Source organism: Thalassophryne amazonica, chromosome 16, assembly GCF_902500255.1.
Source record: "Thalassophryne amazonica chromosome 16, fThaAma1.1, whole genome shotgun sequence".
In the NCBI taxonomy this organism is placed as follows: domain Eukaryota; kingdom Metazoa; phylum Chordata; class Actinopteri; order Batrachoidiformes; family Batrachoididae; genus Thalassophryne; species Thalassophryne amazonica.
In genome coordinates this window covers 34911528-34937480 of record NC_047118.1, presented here as the reverse complement: position 1 = coordinate 34937480, position 25953 = coordinate 34911528, and the positions used below count along the sequence as shown (strand labels likewise).

General features: G+C 40.8%; 1 protein-coding gene across 7 annotated transcripts in view; it reads left to right on the top strand.

The window, feature by feature from the left end:
• LOC117527498 (microtubule-associated serine/threonine-protein kinase 1-like) overlaps positions 1-25953 on the top strand; it is a 91106-nt gene that overhangs the window by 45353 nt on the left and 19800 nt on the right. For 5 of the 7 annotated variants that reach the window (XM_034189876.1, XM_034189879.1, XM_034189878.1 and 2 more), the window contains 15 exons: positions 5390-5484; positions 7098-7176; positions 9145-9217; positions 11553-11713; positions 11934-12009; positions 13172-13381; positions 15644-15745; positions 17759-17891; positions 17993-18060; positions 18487-18563; positions 18659-18867; positions 19065-19203; positions 19789-19921; positions 22319-22484; positions 25391-25492. In XM_034189876.1, the coding sequence (XP_034045767.1) occupies positions 5390-5484; positions 7098-7176; positions 9145-9217; positions 11553-11713; positions 11934-12009; positions 13172-13381; positions 15644-15745; positions 17759-17891; positions 17993-18060; positions 18487-18563; positions 18659-18867; positions 19065-19203; positions 19789-19921; positions 22319-22484; positions 25391-25492 (1823 nt within the window). The remainder of the gene's footprint in view (positions 1-5389; positions 5485-7097; positions 7177-9144; positions 9218-11552; positions 11714-11933; positions 12010-13171; positions 13382-15643; positions 15746-17758; positions 17892-17992; positions 18061-18486; positions 18564-18658; positions 18868-19064; positions 19204-19788; positions 19922-22318; positions 22485-25390; positions 25493-25953) is intronic. The other 2 variants (XM_034189877.1, XM_034189881.1) reach the window with 1 other exon arrangement.

The following is a 25953-nucleotide window of genomic DNA, read 5'->3' as shown; positions in this document are numbered from 1 at the left end:
AATGAAGGTCCAAGTCCTTAGAGGTCCTGGTGCTTCCTGTCGCACTGTTTGGTTGTGAGATTTGAACAATAACCAGTATTAGGACTCTTCAAAGGCTCCTTGGGTACCACTTGCCCTGCAAGGGAATTTCAGCTATAACATTTTAGCCATGTGTTGAGGGCCCCAGTGGCTGGAGAAGACTAAGGAGATGCCCATGTTTCACCTGGCTATGGCAGATGGATGGTTACTTTCAAGAGGTGGAGATGAACCAGATGTGTGCTTGGGTGGTTGCCATCCAGGACCTGGTGTGGTGGATGTGGTGACACATGGCACCAGCACATGCTCCCAGATCCAGTCTGATCTGTTCTCGTATTCACTAAGAGCTTGTTGTGTTTCTAAATTGTGCAGTAATGATTCACTGATCTGCAGTGACTCAGTGTTTTTGTGTCTGGTGTTAAAGAGCCTAAATGTAATTATGTGAGATTGGAGGGGACAGTTCTGATGGAAAAGCCCTCAATTCTGATCGGGATGGATGACTGAGCAAACTGAGTTCTCTTTATCGTACCGCTGCTCCTGCAGTGAGCGATATATATGCATACGTCTGTGTCTCCTACAGCTTCACCTTTTCATATATACACTCAACTATGTACATCTTTAGGAAGAATGCACAGATGCACAAATATGACAGGACAGGAGTAACATCCTCTGGATCCATCTATCAATCAATCAATCAATCAATTTTTTTATATAGCGCCAAATCACAACAAACAGTTGCCCCAAGGCGCTTTATATTGTAAGGCAAGGCCATACAATAATTATGTAAAACCCCAACGGTCAAAACGACCCCCTGTGAGCAAGCACTTGGCTACAGTGGGAAGGAAAAACTCCCTTTTAACAGGAAGAAACCTCCAGCAGAACCAGGCTCAGGGAGGGGCAGTCTTCTGCTGGGACTGGTTGGGGCTGAGGGAGAGAACCAGGAAAAAGACATGCTGTGGAGGGGAGCAGAGATCGATCACTAATGATTAAATGCAGAGTGGTGCATACAGAGCAAAAAGAGAAAGAAACAGTGCATCATGGGAACCCCCCAGCAGTCTACGTCTATAGCAGCATAACTAAGGGATGGTTCAGAGTCACCTGATCCAGCCCTAACTATAAGCTTTAGCAAAAAGGAAAGTTTTAAGCCTAATCTTAAAAGTAGAGAGGGTGTCTGTCTCCCTGATCTGAATTGGAAGCTGGTTCCACAGGAGAGGAGCCTGAAAGCTGAAGGCTCTGCCTCCCATTCTACTCTTACAAACCCTAGGAACTACAAGTAAGCCTGCAGTCTGAGAGCAAAGCGCTCTATTGGGGTGATATGGTACTACGAGGTCCCTAAGATAAGATGGGACCTGATTATTCAAATCCTTATAAGTAAGAAGAAGAATTTTAAATTCTATTCTAGAATTAACAGGAAGCCAATGAAGAGAGGCCAATATGGGTGAGATATGCTCTCTCCTTCTAGTCCCCGTCAGTACTCTAGCTGCAGCATTTTGAATTAACTGAAGGCTTTTTAGGGAACTTTTAGGACAACCTGATAATAATGAATTACAATAGTCCAGCCTAGAAGAAATAAATGCATGAATTAGTTTTTCAGCATCACTCTGAGACCTTTCTGATTTTAGAGATATTACGTAAATGCAAAAAAGCAGTCCTACATATTTGTTTAATATGCGCTTTGAATGACATATCCTGATCAAAAATGACTCCAAGATTTCTCACAGTATTACTAGAGGTCAGGGTAATGCCATCCACAGTAAGGATCTGGTTAGACACCATGTTTCTAAGATTTGTGGGGCCAAGTACAATAACTTCAGTTTTATCTGAGTTTAAAAGCAGGAAATTAGAGGTCATCCATGTCTTTATGTCTGTAAAACAATCCTGCAGTTTAGCTAATTGGTGTGTGTCCTCTGGCTTCATGGATAGATAAAGCTGGGTATCATCTGCGTAACAATGAAAATTTAAGCAATACCGTCTAATAATACTGCCTAAGGGAAGCATGTATAAAGTGAATAAAATTGGTCCTAGCACAGAACCTTGTGGAACTCCATAATTAACTTTAGTCTGTGAAGAAGATTCCCCATTTACATGAACAAATTGTAATCTATTAGACAAATATGATTCAAACCACCGCAGCGCAGTGCCTTTAATACCTATGGCATGCTCTAATCTCTGTAATAAAATTTTATGGTCAACAGTATCAAAAGCAGCACTGAGGTCTAACAGAACAAGCACAGAGATGAGCCCACTGTCCGAGGCCATAAGAAGATCATTTGTAACCTTCACTAATGCTGTTTCTGTACTATGATGAATTCTAAAACCTGACTGAAACTCTTCAAATAGACCATTCCTCTGCAGATGATCAGTTAGCTGTTTTACAACTACCCTTTCAAGAATTTTTGAGAGAAAAGGAAGGTTGGAGATTGGCCTATAATTAGCTAAGATAGCTGGGTCAAGTGATGGCTTTTTAAGTAATGGTTTAATTACTGCCACCTTAAAAGCCTGTGGTACATAGCCAACTAACAAAGATAGATTGATCATATTTAAGATCGAAGCATTAAATAATGGTAGGGCTTCCTTGAGCAGCCTGGTAGGAATGGGGTCTAATAAACATGTTGATGGTTTGGATGAAGTAACTAATGAAAATAACACAGACAGAACAATCGGAGAGAAAGAGTCTAACCAAATACCGGCATCACTGAAAGCAGCCAAAGATAACGATATGTCTTTAGGATGGTTATGAGTAATTTTTTCTCTAATAGTTAAAATTTTGTTAGCAAAGAAAGTCATGAAGTCATTACTAGTTAAAGTTAATGGAATACTCAGCTCAATAGAGCTCTGACTCTTTGTCAGCCTGGCTACAGTGCTAAAAAGAAACCTGGGGTTGTTCTTATTTTCTTCAATTAGTGATGAGTAGAAAGATGTCCTAGCTTTATGGAGGGCTTTTTTATAGAGCAACAGACTCTTTTTCCAGGCTAAGTGAAGATCTTCTAAGTTAGTGAGACGCCATTTCCTCTCCAACTTACGGGTTATCTGCTTTAAGCTACGAGTTTGTGAGTTATACCACGGAGTCAGGCACTTCTGATTTAAAGCTCTCTTTTTTAGAGGAGCTACAGCATCCAAAGTTGTCTTCAATGAGGATGTAAAACTATTGACGAGATACTCTATCTCACTTACAGAGTTTAGGTAGCTACTCTGCACTGTGTTGGTATATGGCATTAGAGAACATAAAGAAGGAATCATATCCTTAAACCTAGTTACAGCGCTTTCTGAAAGACTTCTAGTGTAATGAAACTTATTCCCCACTGCTGGGTAGTCCATCAGAGTAAATGTAAATGTTATTAAGAAATGATCAGACAGAAGGGAGTTTTCAGGGAATACTGTTAAGTCTTCTATTTCCATACCATAAGTCAGAACAAGATCTAAGATATGATTAAAGTGGTGGGTGGACTCATTTACTTTTTGAGCAAAGCCAATAGAGTCTAATAATAGATTAAATGCAGTGTTGAGGCTGTCATTCTCAGCATCTGTGTGGATGTTAAAATCGCCCACTATAATTATCTTATCTGAGCTAAGCACTAAGTCAGACAAAAGGTCTGAAAATTCACAGAGAAACTCACAGTAACGACCAGGTGGACGATAGATAATAACAAATAAAACTGGTTTTTGGGACTTCCAATTTGGATGGACAAGACTAAGAGTCAAGCTTTCAAATGAATTAATGCTCTGTCTGAGTTTTTGATTAATTAATAAGCTGGAATGGAAGATTGCTGCTAATCCTCCGCCCCGGCCCGTGCTACGAGCATTCTGACAGTTAGTGTGACTCGGGGGTGTTGACTCATTTAAACTAACATATTCATCCTGCTGTAACCAGGTTTCTGTAAGGCAGAATAAATTAATATGTTGATCAATTATTATATCATTTACCAACAGGGACTTAGAAGAGAGAGACCTAATGTTTAATAGACCACATTTAACTGTTTTAGTCTGTGGTGCAGTTGAAGGTGCTATATTATTTTTTCTTTTTGAATTTTTATGCTTAAATAGATTTTTGCTGGTTATTGGTAGTCTGGGAGCAGGCACCGTCTCTACGGGGATGGGGTAATGAGGGGATGGCAGGGGGAGAGAAGCTGCAGAGAGGTGTGTAAGACTACAACTCTGCTTCCTGGTCCCAACCCTGGATAGTCACGGTTTGGAGGATTTAAGAAAATTGGCCAGATTTCTAGAAATGAGAGCTGCTCCATCCAAAGTGGGATGGATGCCGTCTCTCCTAACAAGACCAGGTTTTCCCCAGAAGCTTTGCCAATTATCTATGAAGCCCCACCTCATTTTTTGGACACCACTCAGACAGCCAGCAATTCAAGGAGAACATGCGGCTAAACATGTCACTCCCGGTCTGATTGGGGAGGGGCCCAGAGAAAACTACAGAGTCCGACATTGTTTTTGCAAAGTTACACACCGATTCAATGTTAATTTTAGTGACCTCCGATTGGCGTAACCGGGTGTCATTACTGCCGACGTGAATTACAATCTTACCAAATTTACGCTTAGCCTTAGCCAGCAGTTTCAAATTTCCTTCAATGTCGCCTGCTCTGGCCCCCGGAAGACAATTGACTATGGTTGCTGGTGTCGCTAACTTCACATTCGCAAAACAGAGTCGCCAATAACCAGAGTTTGATCCTCGGCGGGTGTGTCGTCGAGTGGGGAAAAACGGTTAGAGATGTGAACGGGTTGGCGGTGTACACAGGGCTTCTGTTTAGGGCTACGCTTCCTCCTCACAGTCACCCAGTCGGCCTGCTTTCCCGGCTGCTCGGGATCTGCCAGGGGGGAACTAACGGCGGCTAAGCTACCTTGGTCCGCACCGACTACAGGGGCCTGGCTAGCTGTAGAATTTTCCACGGTGCGGAGCCGAGTCTCCAATTCGCCCAGCCTGGCCTCCAAAGCTACGAATAAGCTACACTTATTACAAATACCGTTACTGCTAAAGGAGGCCGAGGAATAACTAAACATTTCACACCCAGAGCAGAAAAGTGCAGGAGAGACAGGAGAAGCCGCCATGCTAAACCGGCTAAGAGCTAGTAGCTACGCTAAGCTAGCGGATTCCTAAAAACACGTAAGTGAATAATGTGTAAATAATTTAGAGGTGATCCAGCAGAAGGAGTGCTTTAGTTAAGGCACGTAAAGATTACACTGGGAAACAAATCGTAATCTAGATAACTAGATCAATCTAACTGCGCAGATTAAACAGCTAACAGATACAGAAAAACACCGCTGTGCTCCGGAACAGGAAGTGATACAATACCGCAGTGAGAGCCAACCACCAGTGTTTACATTCTTGTTTTAACTCTTTCTCTTTCTTTTTTCTCTCTCTCCCTAGCTGTCGTACAAGCAACAGGAAAAGTTTGATCCTGACCACCACCTCACCCACTCTTCCTCGACCACACTCCCCTCTGCCCCTCCCTGGACATCTCGGTATGCGTACGACACTCATCAGTGTAAATCTTAAAATACAGTACTGTGCAAATTAGGCATATGAATGTAAATCTTGCATTCTGTGATTGGCAATGTTTAAAAAAAAAAGTTGAGAGAACATAAAAACTCAAGGCAAACTGTACAAACATATAAGATAACATCCCAACACTGTTTAAGTTGAGTCAACTCAAACATCTGTGCAGTAATTTGTATTTTTTTTTCATGTATGTCTGCATTGGTTTACTTATTTATATCCATCCATCCATCCATTCATTTTCTTCCGCTTTATCCGGAGTCGGGTTGTGGGGGCAGCAACTCAAGCAAAGCCGCCCAGACCTCCTGATCCACACACACCTCCCCCAGCTCCTCCGGGGGAACCCCAAGGCATTCCCAAGCCAGCCGAGAGACGTAGTCCCTCCAGCGTGTCCTGGGTCTTCCCCAGGGCCTCCTCGATGGGACGTGTCCAGAACACCTCTCCAGCGAGGCGTCCAGCGGGCATCCGAAAAAGATGCCCAAGCCACCTCAACTGACTCCTTTCGACGTGGAGGATCAGCGGCTCGACTCCGAGCTCCTCCCAAGTGACCGAGCTCCTCACCCTATCTCTAAGAGAGCGGCCAGCCACCCTGCGGAGGAAACTCATCTCGGCCGCTTGTACTCACGATCTCGTTCTTTCGGTCATGAGCCAAATCTCATGACCATAGGTGAGGATCGGAACATAGATCGATCGGTAAATCGAGAGCTTTACCCCCCTACTCAGCTCTCTCTTCACCACGTTGGTCCAATACAGCGACCGCATCACTGCAGATGCTGCACCGATTCGTCTGTTGATCTCACACTCCATCAGTCCCTCACTCGTGAACAACACCCTGAGATACTTAAACTCCTCCACTTGAGGCAAGTTTCTTTTTCAACATTTATGTATTCATTGCTACATTCATTCATTTTTTATTTCTAAATGTATTTGTTTGTTTATTTCTACATCTATTTATTTATTATTTTACATTTATTTAGTTATTTTTGCATTTTTCTATATTTCTGTATTTATACACACACACACACACACACACACACACACACACTTAAACTTAAACACACTTAAACACACCGGTTTAAACTTTATTTTATGTTTTGCATATTTGCTGACCCAGAAAGAAGACTTTGAGTTGGATGTTGGTGTGTATTGTGTTTTGTATTTTTGTCATACAGTTGATAAAACCCTTCCTTTCAGATTTATTTGTTCATGTCGAGTTGGCCTGGTGCGTCTGCAGCTTTGCTCTCAGTTTCTGTGCAATCCATTGCCCTCATCCCAAACCACAAAAACTGAAAACGAAGAGCTTGTATCAGTTATAAAAGATCTTTACTTCAGTTGCTCCCTTCTGTTGTGATCTAACAGAAACCAAATTAAACTGACTCTCACTCAGGCATCAAATATCTTATTTTGATCCTCATCACTGCATTCTTAAAGAATAAAGAATCTCCCTAAATGTAGCTTCAGTCAACATGAAAAGGAACAAATCCTAGTCAGAAGTCTTGATCATTTGAAAGAATTCCACCTCAGTCATCTTTTTCTCAGCTGTCTTTAGTCTCTCCTTCTATTCTGTCTCACTCTCCAGCAGGAAGCAGCCCTCTGGACAGCCCGCGAAACGTCTCTCCCAGCAACCCAGCGCACTTCTCGTTCACCTCCTCCAGAAGGTCCCTGCTTCATTCACTGCATGAGTGTGAATGCACGAGGTTACTTTGGCTGGTTTGTGTTTGAGGATTAAGACAGAAACGCTGTCAGTGCCAGACGTGAGGGGAGGAGACACGTTCCCCTCAGAGGACGGCTACTGTGCACAATCTCCACGAACCTTTGTTTGTTTGATTTGCCTTGGTATGATGGGGCAGAATTATTTATGGGAGTGGTAAAAGAATTTGTAGTAAATATGTGACAACAAATACAGTCAGACCCGTAAGTAGTGAGATAGTAATACAATTTTTTTTTATTCTGTCATTTTGCCTCAACATCACCACTGTGGAGATGAAATTAAATTCATAATGTAAACTTTAATTCAGGGTGTTTCAAAAAATATTGCATTAACCATTTAGAAATCACAGCCATTTTTACACACATTTCCTCCATTTTCAGAGATTATAAGTAATTGGGTAAACTAAATATAAACATTAGTGATGATGCTCATATAAAATAATAGTAATAATAATAATAATAAAAACAACACAGACATTTTCTTTGGATGTTTTTTTTTTATCTGTACGTTTTCATCATTAACTTTGTAAAAACTACTTCATATGACAGAAATTTTGGATTCTGACAGACAGATGAAGACCAGTGAACTTCCTATTTTGGGTCATGCTGCCATCTTTCAGCATAATAATTTCCATTTATTCTTTAATATATTTGTTTAAATAAATGGCACATGTTTGGCATTGTTCAGACAGGAACATGTAGGGTAGGTCATTTGTTTACATACAATTCATGAAACTAAACTTGGGGGGCCTGGTGGCCAATAAGACCTCTAATGCTTGTTGGCATGGTGGTGGTGTACACACACAAAATTATAAAAAAAATAAACATAACATGAATAAACAAAAAAGTGTCACTGCCCAACTACTTAAGGACCTGACACTCTGCTTTTTGAAATAAAGTTGCCTAATACAGACATGTTATTAATTCACACATGCCATACAGAACATTTATAGTTTTAGAACAAAAATCATCCTTTTAACAGGATAGAATTGCAAATGTACTATAGAAAGCAATAGAAAAACAATCAGAATAGAAACTGCTCTCCTTTAGGTAGTGCTATACACTCTCAATTTTTATACGTTTGACTGTTGTGCTTGCATTTCTCAATTTTGCTAGTTTCTGGTTCATGAGCAGAACAGTTTGACAAAGAAATAATTCATTTTTAATTATGCTAGAACAAATGGAATAATGGGATATATATATCTTGTGTAATGTGAGTGGTGTGAACTTGCTCAGATGATGTCAGTGCAGAAACAATATTTCATGGGTGCTATGGAAATGGGGGAACTATATATAGGACCAAATCGTTCATATATTGTGAGAAACTGACTCTGAAATGTAGCAATTTGAATGGAAAATACTCACTTTCTGTTAGGGATGTTGAGGGGCTACTGATAATTTTCAGGTGGCTCCACACCCATCACTCCCAACCTTCACCCCCAGAGCCACCAGGCTGATATAAAAACAACCAAACCTTTCCAATCTGTTAATCTATGATGTTGGTTGATCTAGTTATAAGGCAAAGTCTTCAATGTCATTCATTCTATAAATAGAAATTATGTGCAGAGACCCATTTATTGTCTGGTTCACTTCCCTCCCTACATGTCACATCTCCTCATTCGCACTCATGTTGAGTGGAAAGTCCGGGAGCCCTGGAGCTCCTGTGAATCCTCTGTCCTCATTTATCAAATCCATCTACCTGTCTGTCACTGTGAAGGAGTCTTCTGTGCCATCCTCATGTTCTCAGTCATTAACCTGCTGCAGGAAAGCTTATAATTACTGTTGAGTTTGTGAAAGGTTTTCAGAGTGACAGAATTCCACATAGCTATAGGCTGGGATGTCAGTCCAAGAAATTATTGTCTATGTAACATGTCATTTAATAGCAAAATGCATTTACAAAAGACTTTTCTCCACAGACCGGACGGGCGACGATGGTCGTTAGCTTCCCTGCCCTCCTCTGGATACGGCACTAACACCCCCAGCTCCACGGTGAATATTTTTACTGTTTCTCCTCACGTTCAACCACACTGTGGTAATCTGACTTTCCTTTTGCCAGTTTTGCTTTTTATGCTCCAGGAAACTCAAACTTCGGTCCATTTAAAAGCTTTAACTTGTGACACACACACACACTGCCCCATGTCTTTGGCCTGTTTGTTGCGTAACAGTGACATCACAGGCTCCTGGTCTCCATCTGGCAGTGGATGGATGGAGGGATGGATGGAAGAGGAAGAGGAGCGCATGGTCGGTGGGATGAGAGGAACATGAGAAATTATACGTTGAGAGGAAAAGCTGTTCCATCATTTACCATGAGCTAAATATATCTGGATGCTATTGCTGGAAACAAAAAGAGATATTTAATTCAAAGTAAAGCTCAGACATTTAGGAATCAGACTGTTCTGCTCCTCTCTGAATCAAGAATAAATTTTTCTTTTTTATGTCCTAATGTAACACACATGCATCACTGTTTGTGTTAAACAATATTTATGAGGTACTTCAAAATTTGATCTTTGATATTTTGAGACATAAGCAAAACACAGATATTATATACAATAAATGCACATCCTATTTTCATTTCTTAAATATTTACAAATATACAAACCAGATGAAGCAGAACAGCTCAAAATGACTGCCATTTCCAGAAATTCTGGTGTAAAGGATTCCTAGCGTGCACATTTTCACCAAGCTAATAAACCGCTTTCCATTTGTCTTTTTTAACCCATGATGCATCTTGCAAAGCCATTCTGTTGTGCAAGCCGCTGTAAAACCAAAACGGGAATGCTCAGAATGTCTTTTAAAAACGCTGTAAACGCCTCTGTTCCATTTCGATAAACCCTGGAGTTCTTGATACCGAGATTCTTTGTCTGAAGCGACACTTTGTTCACTGCAATGAGAAGCTGAAGCCGATTGATGACATCGATCCTTATGAGGCAGAAGCTGGTCTCGATGGTCATAGAAATAGCAAAACAAAAATCAACAATCAAGCTAAATTTCACAGTATCTCTAAAGCTATTTGAACACACTAAATCATTTGTGCAAATATTTCTGCTGATCGCAGTTGGGTGAAAATAAACCAATCAGGGTCCTCAAAATGCAATGATAAATGAAGGGTCAAGTGGCCAAATTTTAATGTTTTTAGAGCTCACAATCATTATAATATAACTAAGGCAAAGCCTTGGACCGATCATCAACGTAGGTTGATGTAAATATATCATGTCGATTGCATGTGATACACCATAGTTCAAAATTGCTTGGGTGTGTGAAAGGCTTGAGATGAAGGTACTTTAAATAGACTGACACAATTTGTTAATGATATTATTGTAGGATTTAATTGTACATACATATGGGTTTATTAGCGGTATTCATGAAAATATCATTGCTAAGTACAATATCAAGAACAGAAACTTCTGTATTCTCCAGGTTGAGAGATGTATGATCAATGTAATTTACAACAACATTAAATAATATGTTTATGTCGTCGACATTAATAAGCAAAGCTCCTCCTCACCATCTCACCATGTCATTTAGGTCTTGTAGGCTTTTTTTTTCAGTAAAATAGTTCTGGGGAGCATTAGCATGGCTAAAACCCTTCAGCTTCTGGGGGGCTTTGTTTCAATTTGAACATTTTTATGTCTGAATGTTTTTTAGACTCTTCATTAAATTTCCAGGCAGATAACATCTTTGGAATAAATACAAGTACTGGCTCATGTCACAGTGCAGATGTAGGTTTTGTGTGTGTGTGTGTGTGTGTGTGTGTGTGTGTGTGTGTGTGTGTGTGTGTGTGTGTGTGTGTGTGTGTGTGTGTGTGTGTGTGTGTGTGTGTGTGTGTGTGACTGGATATTACAGTAAGTGGATTATGTTTTTTCTCCTTTTGATGGAAAATAAAATACAAAAGTCAGTAAATAGAGGAATGTGTGTAGTTAGAACACAACACAACTCTTTAACCATCTGTTTCAGTGTAAAAAAAAAAAAAAGAAAAATTGTCAGTCACCTGTGATTGATCACTGATCAGTCAGTAGTGGATTGCAGGGTGTCACTGCTTTAATAAAAAAAAATAAATGCTGTGTATATTGGTCTTCCTGATTAATGAACCAGATCACTTGTCAGTGAAATATAATATCATGCATGAGGTCAATATATGAGGAAGGTGGTTGTTTTCTATGATTATTTGAACATCTGTTGCTGGAGTAAGACAAATTATGTAATGCATCAGCTTCTTGTTTCCTGTGTCCCCTCCTCTCCCCTTTCTCCAATAATTGTTCCTCTGCCCTCGGCCGCTTCCTCGTCCTTCTGCCCCTCTCCTGCCCTCCTCTTCCTCACCCACTAGTCATCCAGCTCCTCTCAGGAGCGGCTGCACCAGCTGCCCTTCCAGCCCACCATGGATGAGCTGCACTTCTTATCCAAGCACTTTGGCAGCACTGAGAGCATCACAGATGATGATGGGGGGCGCTGTTCTCCACACATGCGCCCACGGTCCCGCAGTTTGAGGTCAGAGAAGCTTTATTTTATTTAATTTGCCACCCCCCCACTCCCTTTTTTGTTTCTGTTTTCATTAAATTTCTAAGAAAAACAAACAGAAAAAAACCTCTTAGGGATATTTCATGAATGTTCATCACACAATTCAATCAAAAATTAAACTTTTACTTCTGCATAATCTTTTTTTTGGGGGGGGGGGGGGGGGGGGGGGACTTTGTTTTCTTACTTCCAGCCCTGGACGCTCATCTTCCAGCCATGATCATGAGATAGTCATGATGAACCATGTATACAAAGACCGTTTTCCAAAAGTGAGTATGTGTGGGCTCACACATGCACAGCACCATGTTCTACAATAAATACAGCCCAGGGATCAAATCCTCAAGCATCCACAGTATTAAAATCATCTTTCTTTGTATAAAAGCTGAGCCTAATCCCAAAAAGTCAGAACACAACTATGAGTAATGGGACGAGATTCAGGAATGAATGTGTTCCAGATTTGCAGCTTTGATCATGTGGATCAAAACACATCCAGGGGGGTTGTTAAACTGTTGCAAACAGGATTACGCAACACCACTGCACCCTCAACATGGACAACTGTGGACAGAATATTAAACTCATCGGGCTTAGAAAAAAATACTACAGCTAGGAACAGTTAAGTAAGGCACACTTATTTACAAAGATGCATAAATGAAATTCAGTTTGCTTTACAGAAATTCACACATCATATTAAAGTCACCGTGCAATAAAATACAGCACGAATATCATATGGAACAACTTTTAAATTAATTGAAATTAAGTGAAAAGAACAACAAGAAGCAAAAATAAAATGTCTTGTAAAATAAAATAAAAAAACAAAACAGAAAAAGTCAAAGTGCAGCAAAAAAACAAAATCTTTATCAAGCAGAAAGGTTTGAAGTCTCTGTTTGAAAGAGGTAATGATTTCAATCGACTTCAGATCTTCAGAAAATGTGTTCCATCCTTAAGACACTTACATATATAACATATTGATTTTGAACAATTTGTGCATTGTAGACTGTTACTGGCCTTAAAATCAATTGTGTGACATACAGGAAGCCAGTGTTTAATGTACATGAGTCCTACCCTGTGAAACTATTGTCCCTCACCCATTTTATGGAGAGAGTGGAGGAGGTGTGGCCGAGGAGGGAAGCTTTGTTTATGTCCTGAAGCCTGGTGCAAGTGTGACATCTAGTGGCAAAAGATTCATTAATAGAAACTTTAAGAAAGTGGGCATTGTAGTTCGGAGGGACAGTTGACATGAGGCGGCGGGTTGGGGGGGGGGTATTTTTTAGAGGACAATTTAAATGAAGAGTCTGGGTCAGAAGTTACATTTTTTTTTATGAAAAGTCAGATATTTCAAGGAGGATGGATCTTTATTCGACAGCTCGTTACGGTCACTTTTTCATTCTCCATACTTTCTCTCTTATGCGCTCGGTCGCTGTTGTCCTTCAGGCCACAGCACAGATGGAAGGGAGGCTGGCAGTGTTCATCCAGGCTTACTCTCCTGAAAACGTTCTTCCATTGGCCGATGGAGTCCTCAGCTTCATTCACCATCAGATTGCTGAGCTGTCCAGAGACTGCCTGGCCAAAGCCCAAGAGGGCGTCATCACATCCGTTTACTTCTTTGAGCTGCAGGAGAAACTGGAGAAGCTTCTTCATGATGTGAGTTTAAAAGGGCAAATAAAACCAGAGGAGCAAAGACCCAGGATGAGCCACATCAACTATTAATAATTTCACTGTTGCAGTACTTTTGTAAAATAAAACGGGTCATATGTACCTCATCACATGTCTGTTTATGTATCATGCCCTGTATCATGCCCCGATGTGTCTGTATCAGCCCAAGTCCAAAGATATTTATCACATATTACAACAAAAGTAAAGTAAAGTAATTATCATCAAGCCCTATCTCAAGCTGTAGAATTCTCCCGAGTGGCTAAAACTCTCTTGCCTTGATCATACATCTTGGTTGAATGAAATGATCTTGATCCTGTATCAGGATCCTGCACTTGTCACCAGGGTAACACAAAATGGGGGTGTGTTATTGGTGGGGCTGAGAAATAGGGGCTCTTGATTGGATGAAAAGCAGAGTGATACAAAGCCTGGTATTTTCAATGTCTTTTTTTGTATCGCTCTGTTTTAAGATTTGTATCACCCTGATTTTATTGCCACAGTTTCCAGGGCAGTAAAATTGGTAGGAAAAGTGTATGATTTATCAGCCCTATTTTTCCTTGTACCTCATGAGAGCTGGTTTACAAGTATAGGGCAGATTTTTATTGTAATATGTGATAACATGGCAATATGATAGCTCCAGTGACAAAAAAGAAAAAAAAATCTCACACAATTTTTTGTTTACATTTTATTTGTTTTATTTCATATTTTATTTTAATCAGGCTTCTTTTTTTCTATCTATCGATCTATCTATCTATCTATTTATCTATCTATATATCTATCTATCTATCTATCTATCTAAATTTTAAACATTTTGTTTCAACGAACTTGAGTTTTTTATTTTATTATATATATATATATATATATATATATATATGTGTGTGTGTGTGTGTGTGTGTGTGCGTGTGTGTGTGTGTGTGTGTGTGTGTGTCAGAAAAACACCACTCACTCACTCACTCACTCATTCATCTTCAACCGCTTATCCGGGAACAGGTCACGGGGCGCAACAGCTCTAGCAGGGGACCACAAACTTTCCTTTCCCGTGCCACATTGACCACTTCTGACTGGGGGATCCCAAGGTGTTCCCAGGCCAGTGTGGAGATATAATCTCTCCACCTAGTCCTGGGTCTTCCCCGGCATCTCCTCCCAGATGGTTGTGCCTGGAACACCTCCCTAGGGAGGCGCCCAGGGGACATCCTTACCAGATGCCCGACCCACCTCAGCTGGCTCCTTTCAACATGAAGGAGCAGTGGCTCTACTCTGAGCTCCCCACGGATGACAGAGCTTCTCACCCTATCTTTAAGGGAGACACCAGCCACCTTCCTGAGGAAGCCCATTTTGGTGGCTTGTACCCGCAATCTAGTTCTTTTGGTCATGACCCAACCTTCATGAACATAGGTGAGAGTAGGAATGAAGATTGACCAGTAGATCCCTTTTCATCAAAACAGTACGGCGGAGCAAATGCAATACCGTCCCTACTGCACAGATTTTCCATCCATTCTCACACTCCATTGTCCCCTCACTTGTGAACAAGTCCCTGATGTACTTGAACTCCTTCACTGGGGCAAGACCTCATTCCCTACCCGAAGTAGACAATCCACTGGTTTCCTGCTGAGAACCATGGCCTCAGAGTTAGAGGTGCTGATCCTCATCCCAGCCGCTACACACCTGGCTGCGAACCAATCCAGTGAGTGTTGGAGGTCACAGGCTTATGAAGCCAACAGGACCACAACATCTGCACAAAGCAGCAATGAGAACCTGAGCCCACCAAACGAAACCCTCCAGTTTGGTGGGCTCAGGGTCAAAGACCAAACATGCAAAATTCCGAGTGGATGAAGTGTTTTATGCCCTGTGAATCAGACACAGGCCCAAATACACCATCATCTGATGTGGCGCTTGCGAATTTATGAAAGGACAGATTATTGTCAACCTTTCTAATTTAATTTAAAGAGAAATAAGAATCAAACTGTTGCAGTAAATGTAGGCAAATGACAGTCAGTGAAATTAGACCGCTTAATTACAACATTCTGATTATTCTGGGTCACCTGGCTTTGTCTTAATAGTTTCTCTTCTGCTTTCATGATCAGGATTTTTTAATCACACCTATTTGAGCTACAAATCTTTGATGTTTTCAACTTTGCTTTAACTGACAGAATTTCTGAGGGAGTCTGTGCTGCCATGTGTTTATCTCTCTCTGCCTGGAGGATTTTGTAAAAGTGAAGGTGTTTTCTGTTTCTCTGTCCGTTTGTGTGTTAGGCCTTTGAGCGTTCGGAGAGCGCTGAGGTCGCCTTTGTCACGGAGTTGGTGAAGAAGCTTCTCATCATCATCTCTCGACCTGCCAGGCTTCTGGAGTGTCTGGTGAGAGACTCTTTGTCCACTGTGATAAAACTCTTTTGTAGGCTTCAAAATTAGTCATACCCAACACAGAACATTTCTCAATCTGCTGTTTGTGGCTCGTGACAAACTGATTTTTTTAAATAAACATGAGTGTAGATATCTATTTGTTAAAAATTTAAACCCTATTGTGTTACACAGCTGGGGTATCAAATCACAAAAAGCATTCTGTAAACACAGACAGACGAGCTCCGGTCTGTCTGTCGAGAGATGATATTTGCATTTAGATGAAAATTCCATTTGCCTCGCCACGGTACAACTAATAGAAGGCAGCTATGCTATGCTTCAAATTATGTGATGTCCTTTCTCTATATGTAACATTATTGATTGATAACTAGGTATCATAAGTTAGTTATGCCACTGTCAGCATCTTAATTTGAATTCAGCCAGCAAAATGTTTCAAGTCAAAGCTTCAAAGCATGCTTTAAGATTCCAAACAGTGCTTCATACTGATGTTTGCTTTGAATTCTGTGATGTGGATTGATTACAAAAGCACACAGACGAAATAAGAAAAAATTACACGGAAGTTGAATTTTGAGCACAACGGCTGTGGCAGTCGTTGGAGTACCAATAATTTTTTCAGACCTTTACAGCCAGAGTGACAGCTGAGTTTATCTAATAGAATTAGATTTTAAAAAAATGGAAAAACAATGCCAGTTTTGGTCCAGGACACACAGAGCCATGTCCCTGAGGGCACACAAATGATGCTCAAGTGATGCTCAAATTAAAACTCCACTTCACTTCACATGACTATGTAAAGTTTATGACTTTCCATAGACTTTCATAAGACCAGCAAATCAACCAGGAGAGGCACATTGACACTTGCACAAATTTGACCCATGCAATTTCACCCAATCTTGTGTGCCAGCGTGCAAAGAAAAGTTTGAACTGTTCAAAATTTCTGGAACGCGTTAATTTCATGCAACTTGCGTGAACTAGTCATAAACATTGTGCACCCTATTTGAAAACACTGCGTGTCAATGCCTATCATTGTGCACATGGCATCCGAATGTAATGTTACATATATAATAAACATAACTGAAGATACATTGATACAATGAAAATGCAACTGTTTTACCAAGCCGTTACAATATATAATATATATAATTGCCTTTGAGACAAGATCCCAAATGTGTTCCCCACCGCACAACGTGCAGGAGCCAAGCTGCAGCTGTAGATAATTTTTCTGTGATCCCCGGAGAGATGATAGAATGGTTTCATCAGCCAAGTTCTGAGAGCAATGCGTCATCGGCTAATGAAATGATTACTTTATATGGAGTGACATCAAGTGGGACAAAGTGGGTCGCATTGTCACTACAAATTGCGCTGCAGTGCAGGGATCACATTCATGCAAGTGTCAAGGTGCCTGAAGTGGGCCACTAAGCCACCGTGCTGCCCCAAAGGAGGTGATTAAAAATATATTCTAAAAACTTATTGATTTTCTATTTTGTAATCAAGTTTCAAAGTACCTAAAAATGTATTATTTTTTCAATATTAATCAGAAATAATAAAACAATTTCAATTTATTTTCATTTATATAGCTCCAAATCACAACAGAGTTGCCTCAAGGAGCTTCATACAAGTAAGGTCTAACCTTGCCAACCCCCAGAGCAGCAGTGATAAGGAAAAACTCCCTCTGAGGAAGAAACATCAAGCAGATCAGACTCAAAGGGGTGACCCTCTGCTTGGGCCATGCCGCAGACATAAATTACAGAACATTTCTTTTCTAACAAATTTATGGGATTTAAATTCTGTTATTCTTCAATGTCCTAACCTAGATTAACATATGGAGCATATGGTCACTCAAAAGTGTGATTGAAGGCTTGGGTGGGCCCCAGATAATTGTCAGATTTCAAAGTTGGCCCCCAGCATTGTTAATTTTGGGAATGCTCATCTGGAGTCTAATTTAATGTCATTAATTTCGACCAGTTCCAAAAATCATCATCTCAGCTCAGGTTTTGACACTCTGGTTTGCAGGAGTTTAACCCTGAGGAGTTCTACCATCTGCTGGAAGCAGCGGAGGATCATGCAAAAGAAGGACATTTGATGAAGACAGACATTCCTCGTTACATCATCAGCCAGTTGGGACTAACCAGGGACCCAATAGAACGTGAGTTACAGAAAATCCAGAATTTATACAGCATACACATTTATCTTATATGTAGAATACATCTGACTTTTGATTTACGTAAATGAACGCTTTGTCTTCAGAGATGGTAAACTTGGACAGTTACGACAGTGAGGGACCTCTCACCCCTGAAACAGATGACTCAACGGAGGTAAAGTTCAGTCATCTCTCCGTCTTCAGTCTTGAATGCATCTCCATACAGCAACCTTTTTCTTTCCTTCCAAGGGTAATATCATGATGGTTGGCATGCCAAGTTCTTTACTGAATAATGCCATCTGCTAAAGACTTGGCATGTATGCTTTCATCCATCTCATTTAGCTAATGTAAGTTTAAGAAGAAATACAGGGCATGTGTGTGTGTGTGTCTGAATCTCTGGGACATCCCTCTACCATTAGGCATGACTCCAACTGATAAAATTAAATTAAGTAGATGCAACTAATATTGATGTACAATAAAATTCAGCCGTTACAGTGACATTGTTTGCACAGATAAATCTCAGAGTTCTTGTCTGCTTAAATATGAACCACTGGACAGAGAAAAATAGCATTTTTGATGATCTGTGATCTTTGTTCTTCAGGGTAAAATTAAAGCAATTAAACCTCCAGGAGAAGCTGATTTCCAGACCATCAAGTTGATCAGTAACGGAGCATATGGGTGAGTAGAGGATGTCCTCGCTCAGGTAGCCAGAGTGCAGATAACTCAATACAAACCCCCACAGATGGATGCCAAACTAACATCTGTCTCATCAGTGCTGTGTACCTGGTCCGTCATCTGGAGACACGGCAGCGTTTTGCCATGAAGATGATTAACAAGCAGAACCTGATTCTGAGGAATCAGGTTCAACAGGCCTTTGTGGAGAGAGATATCCTCACCTTTGCAGAGAATCCCTTCGTAGTGTCCATGTTCTGCTCCTTTGAAACCCGTCGGCACCTCTGCATGGTCATGGAGTATGTAGAAGGTGAGAAAGTCTCACTGGATGCAGAGGGGTATCATTTATGCAAGTGTGGCTAGAGGTAGGAAATCAAGCCTTCATATCAGATCTGTGGGGCCACAGCTGCACATCATCTGCCATCTCGTCTTGGTTATACTACATGCAAGATGACTCAAAGTACATGTTTTTCATGAAAGCAATGAAATTGTGAATTTTTCTGGCAGGTGGAGACTGTGCCATGCTGCTGAAGAACATTGGAGCACTGCCTGTGGAAATGGCGCGCATGTACTTTGCAGAAACTGTACTAGCACTGGAGTACTTGCACAACTATGGCATCGTCCATCGTGACCTTAAACCTGACAAGTAAGTCAGTTATTTTTCATCAGCCGTGGTTCACTGATTGTCACCTCGTTTCTGTTTAAAACTGCACTCCAGTCATCATCTATCTCAGCGACAGATATCTGAAGCTTTTGTACAACCTTGTCATATGATGGTTAATAATCCCATTAATCCATTTGATCGCTTTGGGTGAAGAGACTCCATCTCACAGGAGTTGCTGTGGTTGTAAATGATGCTTGCGCAGTGGAGGCAGGGCAGGCCAATTTTTAGAGGGGGACCGTTCAGTCTTTGACAATGGTAGAGCTGATTTCACTCTATAATAGAGTGAATTTTACTCTATTTAGACTGGGACCAAATGTTATGTCGGCAGAGTATATTTTACTCAGCAAAATTTACTGTGTACTGTTAAATTTCACTGTCTGTACACTATCCAAAACAAGTCTTGAATTCACTGACCACTGTAAGAAACTTCAGTCTCACCAATCTTCCATCCACTTTCTAAAGAATTTGCTCAGTTTTAACCAGTTAAGGTCATGGGTAAATCTCACCAAATGCTCTAAATATTAATGAATACTTATAATATAAATCCTTTTTTATTGCATTTTTCAGCCTCCTGATTACCTCAATGGGCCACATCAAACTGACAGACTTTGGCCTGTCCAAGATGGGCCTGATGAGTTTGACCACCAACTTGTATGAAGGACACATCGAGAAGGACACCCGTGAATTCTTGGATAAACAGGTACGATGAAAGAAGGAATTTATTTTATGCAGTATATTTAAAAATAGTAGTAATAATAATAATTTGAATTCTCTGAATTTGAAAAGTGAGTGGAAACCATCAGAAATGCAATCTTACAAGATTCTTTGAACTTGTAAACGCACAGGGTTTGAACAACAAAAATACAGATGATTGAACGAGTGAGTTAGTCTAGCCCATCCAGGTAATGCAGACAATAACTCATAATCAATAATTGCTATCATTTTATAACTCACCATATTAAAAGAATGTATCATGAAGACAAATTCCACTGCATCTGGTGAATTTTGATGGACCAGCTCATCCAAAAGAGCAACATTGTTTTGCCTATGTAACATCCCATCCTGTCACCTGCTGGATGGTTAGTGGAGGTGCCTGACTTCACAAGCATCACTTAACAAATTATGAATGGTTAATTGATGCTCGGTAAATTCTCAAAAATTACAAAAACCTGTGGATAAATCTCATGTATTTTGTCTGCCTCCTGAACACTGGGCGCACTGTGTCACTCCACTTCGTCCTTAACCAGTTAGCAACCACAGGGTGGAACATGATGCCTGCCACCTGAGCTAATTCTAGACTAAATATACAAAAGAATGGGAAACCAAAACTGGAATTACCCTGTAGATAGAACGTGCCTAGAGATTGTGACAAAACCTTTCCTCTGTTCTACAAATTAGTGATGTTAATGCAAAATACCACTCTGGAGTGGTTTGAAACATATTTTTATCTTTGTTCTACCATCTGTATCCAAAGGAAGACATCACTACGTGACATTTTTGTCTATCCTACAAATTAGTGACGCCATCTCAGAACACTGCTCTGGAGTATTTTGAAGCATGTTGTGAACATTGTTCTGCAGTCCATATCAATAGGAAGACATCTTAAGCTGTGCTAAATGGGGCCTCAGTATGTCCCCAACTAATTCAAAACATATGCTTCAAAATGCTCCAGTTGATATGGTGTTGAAACACAAGTGAATGAACTCAGATTGTACTGTTTTGAAGTTCATATTTAAAGTCTACAGTCAGTGCCGGGTTTGTACATGCCCTGCATGTGTTATTGCGTTAAATGTCTTTATTTCAATCCTAATGAACACTGAAGATTTAATAATTCCACAGTTAAAAGTGGGCAGAAAATAGATCACTTCGTATGGGATTGTAATAATTTCTTTTGGAGGAAAATATTTGTTTTATACCAAAAGTTTCATTTAGTTGTGTGCCTTGAATTTTAGCCTCATTATTTTTGAATATGCAAAAACCACAGCCAAAAATCAGTTTGCATTCAGTGCATATCATCTGCGCATGAAGCAGAGAAACGCTTTCTTCCCGTCTTGGCATTACTACAGTGACGGACTTTGTGAAGCAGAATTATGCGTGCGTCTGACACGTCAGTGTGTCATTTGATGTCGCAAGCTTCCATTTTGCATCTTTATTTAATAAGTACAAATAATTAAAGCTAATGTGTAGGATTTAGGGGTGTTTATTACAGATACAAATTCGCTGTCATGATAAGAGGTACAATGAAAGGTAAGGTGCAAGCCTTTCAGTGCAAATATAAACCTGAGTAAACCACGTGCTGACTTGAAAGGTCTGGAGAAGAAAATAAAATAAACATAAAATTTAACAGAATGAAAAAGGTGTGTCCAGAGCACAAAATAGCAAAAGAAAAAAATTCTAAGTACATAGTAGCAAAAAAAAGAGAGAGATTACATATAAAAAAGACAAAAGTAAGTACAGAACTGGCATGTGACCTGGCAATTTGTTTCCAGTGACATTCATAACTCTAACAGCAGTTGGGTAGAAACTTTTTCAATCAATTTGTACTTGCTTTAATGACCCTGTACCATCTGCCTGATGGCAGTAGCTCAGACAGAGAGTAGCCAGGGTGGGATGAGTCCTTTAGGATGGTGTTGGCTCTCCTAAGACAGTAAGAGCCATGAAGGTCCCCCAGTGAGGGCAGAGGGCAGCATTCGTATTAAATCTGTAACCATTCATTAGTGTACAACAACCGGCAGCAATGAATTGATATGTTTTCATAAGCTGAGATCAAGCCCTTCATATCTACAGTGGAGTGGACCCACTCATGGAGGATACCATGTTGCAGTAAAGTAACCCAAAAAGGACATACTTACTCCATCTTTTGCATTTTGTTTGTTTGGTTAAAAATTGCAATCATAAAGTTTGACTGATCTGAAGGCTCATTACAGGTTACAAAGGCTATCGGTAGAACACTAAAATATACATACAGTCACTGTAAATAGTGAAGAGTTGTCTTCCACTTTTAGTCTGAAGGGCTTGAAATCACCAACATCTAATGAACAAATGTGAAAATGACCAAAAAAAAAAAAGGAATTCAAATCAAAGGTCTTTCTTTTAGGTCTGCGGAACACCAGAGTATATTGCCCCAGAGGTCATCCTCCGTCAAGCGTACGGGAAGCCAGTGGACTGGTGGGCGATGGGCATCATCCTGTATGAGTTCCTGGTGGGCTGTGTGCCTTTCTTTGGAGACACTCCAGAGGAACTATTTGGGCAGGTCATCACAGGTGGGAGAGCTTTTTTTTTTTCTTCTTTTTAGGAAGGCCGGCTTACATGATTATTTCAATAACAAGCAAGATACTCACATGAATCACATATCTGCTTAAAGCTTGGAATGTTCTCTATCAGGCAGTGTTATTACATATACATAAAAACATATGTCGCTTTGTGACGGGCAGCAGCGAGCGAGTGCACAGGGTGCACATTGACAGGCTGTCCCAGGTGAAACGGATCATCAGATCATGCGAACACGCAGCGGGCGATCTGAATGTTACATCACCTACATGAGCTCTGTTCCACATGTATGTCCTGCAGCGCGCTGCTCACAGGGCACGCATGTCAGGCCAGACACATGCGCGGGGCCGACTGGACACGCCAGACCAGCAGATGTGGACATGATAAGAGTGCACTGCTTCATTCATGTCATGTCATGACTGTACGTCTCTGACCATGGGTCATCTATAGAGGAACAGACGGTTGTATTGTCCACTCAATGAGAAGGATTCAGTAAATTGTGGTGTTTTTTATGGTGTGTAGGCTTTTTTTGTTTTGTTTTTTCTTCACAGCAGAGGCACGATGTGGTGCAACATGTTCCACCTATTTTTTTTTTCCTCCACAACAGCAGCATGATGTGTGGTGCAACACGTTCCCGCTGTGTTCGTGCACGCGTGTGCATGAAATCGTCGCCGGTGTATCGTGCATGCCTATCCGACCGTGCATCCCTCCCGACAGCAGGTGGAATGGAACACAGTGCAAACCACTGTAGCTGTTCGCACTGTGTTCTATGGGACGAGGTGCACCACATCGCACCACAGATGTGGAGGAAAATAAAGTAAAAACCAGCTGTATAATTACTGAATATCACTGGGTTGACATAAATAATACATAAAAGGGGACACAATACAGAAGCCCACAGTTAAATAACCCTGGTTAAATAAAAAGAAAAAAATGCCATGGGATTCAAACCCACACGCTCTGATTACTAGACAGAAACTTTACCACTGCACTACAATCACTGTCTTGTAACAGGAGCGTGAAATACTCAAATCAATAAGCAGATAAAACATATTTTCTAAAAAAGAAAAAAAAAAAGCTGTGATAACTGACCAAACAGCGTTTGGTACAGTATATTTCTACTGATACGTGACTGAAAGTGGCGTATTTGTCATACTGTTGGCTTGTCCTGGTCGTGCGGCACGCCGCTCACAGCCCTCACGGCCTGACACGCGTGTCCTCTCAGACGTGACATTCAGATTGCCTGCTGCGTGCCCAAAAGGACTGATGGTCCGTTTCTCCTTCCATCGCAAAAATGATATATGTTTTTATGTATTTCCACACAAGCACATACATGTCCGTGTCTGTCAAAACACGGTACATGTGCTGCAGCTGTGATGTCCATGACCGGAGATGTCTCAACAGCTGTGGGCAGCCAGCCATGCCCCCTGTCCTGTCAGCGCACAGACCAAGGTGTCACTCTGTGATCAGATGAGAGATGCCTCACCTGTGGGGTGTAGTGAGCCACATGCACAAATGTAAATGTATGAGAGCGCACAAAACACATGCACACGTGTTGTGGGGGAGCTGACACTCTGGCACATCACATGTACACTTGGCAATTTCACAGTCGTGGTGCACTTAGACAAATTTCACATCCAGCTTGACAGTGATTGTCTGCTGACTGTTTCCGTGATGATAGTACAAATGGCCACACATTTTCTAAGGGCCATGCGAGCGATGTTAGATGTTTGTGTGTGTCAGTTGGAATTTGACCGACACCTGCTGTGAGAGGGTTTGATGGGCTCTCACAGTGCACATTCTGTCTTTCAGCTGCTGGTGTGTGCAAATAATTGTAGCAACAGGTGTACGAGGCATTAGAAGCAGCTACAATTCTACACGTTTTGCATACGATTCCTGCTTCATGTGCACTTTATGCACAAATCGACCAAATTCGCACTATGTGTGAAGGGGCCCATAGTGACGTCATGATGACATCACAGAAACATCCTGATCAGCGTGACAAAATTGTTATTACAAGATATGCAGCCTTGCTGCATCCATATACATTCTGCAGCCCTGACATTCTGTGAAAAATCTGTGCTAAATCCACATGCTGATCTGTACTGGATCCACGGTGGTGGCTTTGACCAACCAAGGACAACAGAAAGACTAAACACTGTCATTCATTGTATAAGTGATGTCATGGTGACATCGCTGAAGTGTGATTAAAAATGATGTCACTATGCTCCAGGAAATTAAAAAAAAAAAACTCATTTTCTAAATATCTACAACTAGGAGGGATATAATTACAAATCAGAATGAGTAGATGATAGAGAGTCCGGAAAAACACTGATTCTGCATTTACTTTGATTTCTGTTTCATTGCCGACACTATCAACCCAGGATATTTCATGTTTTGTCTGGTGAACTTAATTTGTTAATGTGCATGCATTCCTGCATTTAAGGCCACATTTGCGCTCACTATTACCAGACGTCTTATATTTTTAAATGATTATCCTATTTTTACTACACATCATTATGTGCATGTGTAGGCTGTGCAGCTGATGCCTTTTTATTATTATTATAATTAGCAGCAGCAGTAGTAGTAGTAGCATATTACTTTGCAAGAAGAGTTATTTTGAGCCTTGGCAAACTTATGCACTCTAATTAATGCACAAATAACAGAGCAAGTGATTACATTAATAAATTATAATAAGGGTTTTCAACACTTAAGGGCTTGGACCCCTACTGACCCTTACATCTATGTGACGTCTTATGATTGCGCTGTGCTACGTCATAAGAGGGATTTCACATCTCTTTGTCCTCTTGTTCTATGCAATTTCTTTGACATTTATTCGTCATGTCTTCATCATGTTTTCACCCTCGTGTCATCCTCCTGACTCTGCTATATCTCAAAGATGACATCCTGTGGCCAGATGCTGATGAGGCCCTGCCTGTTGACGCTCAAAACCTGATCTCCGCTCTGTTGCACAGAAATCCACTGGTTCGACTGGGCACAGGTCGGTCAGCATGCTTGCAGCCGAACAGTTTCAGCATGTCCACTTTGCCCCAATATGTCAACATCGCTGAGACTGACAATTCTTACTGCTGATTTTACTATAGTGCAGCAGATAACTGAAACAATCCTTCACTTTGTGATACAAGCATCAGATTTGGGATGAATGTTCTTCATAAATCAGTGTCTGAGAAAAAAGTGCTGTGCCACTTGAAAATCCAACATGGCGGGCAGATAGGGGTCAATGAAGAATTACACAGGGGTCAAAATTTAAAAATGCTCCAATCATATTGAAAGGTATAATGCATTATTTTTCTAATCATAACTATTCCAAAAAGGTATAGTTTGGACTATCTGTGACTGAATGTTATGGAGTAAAAACAGCTGGTGACAAAGATCAGTTTCAGTCTGTACAGCGATCAAAAGAAGTTACTCCAATTTTTGTAAAATGTGATGCAAATGATT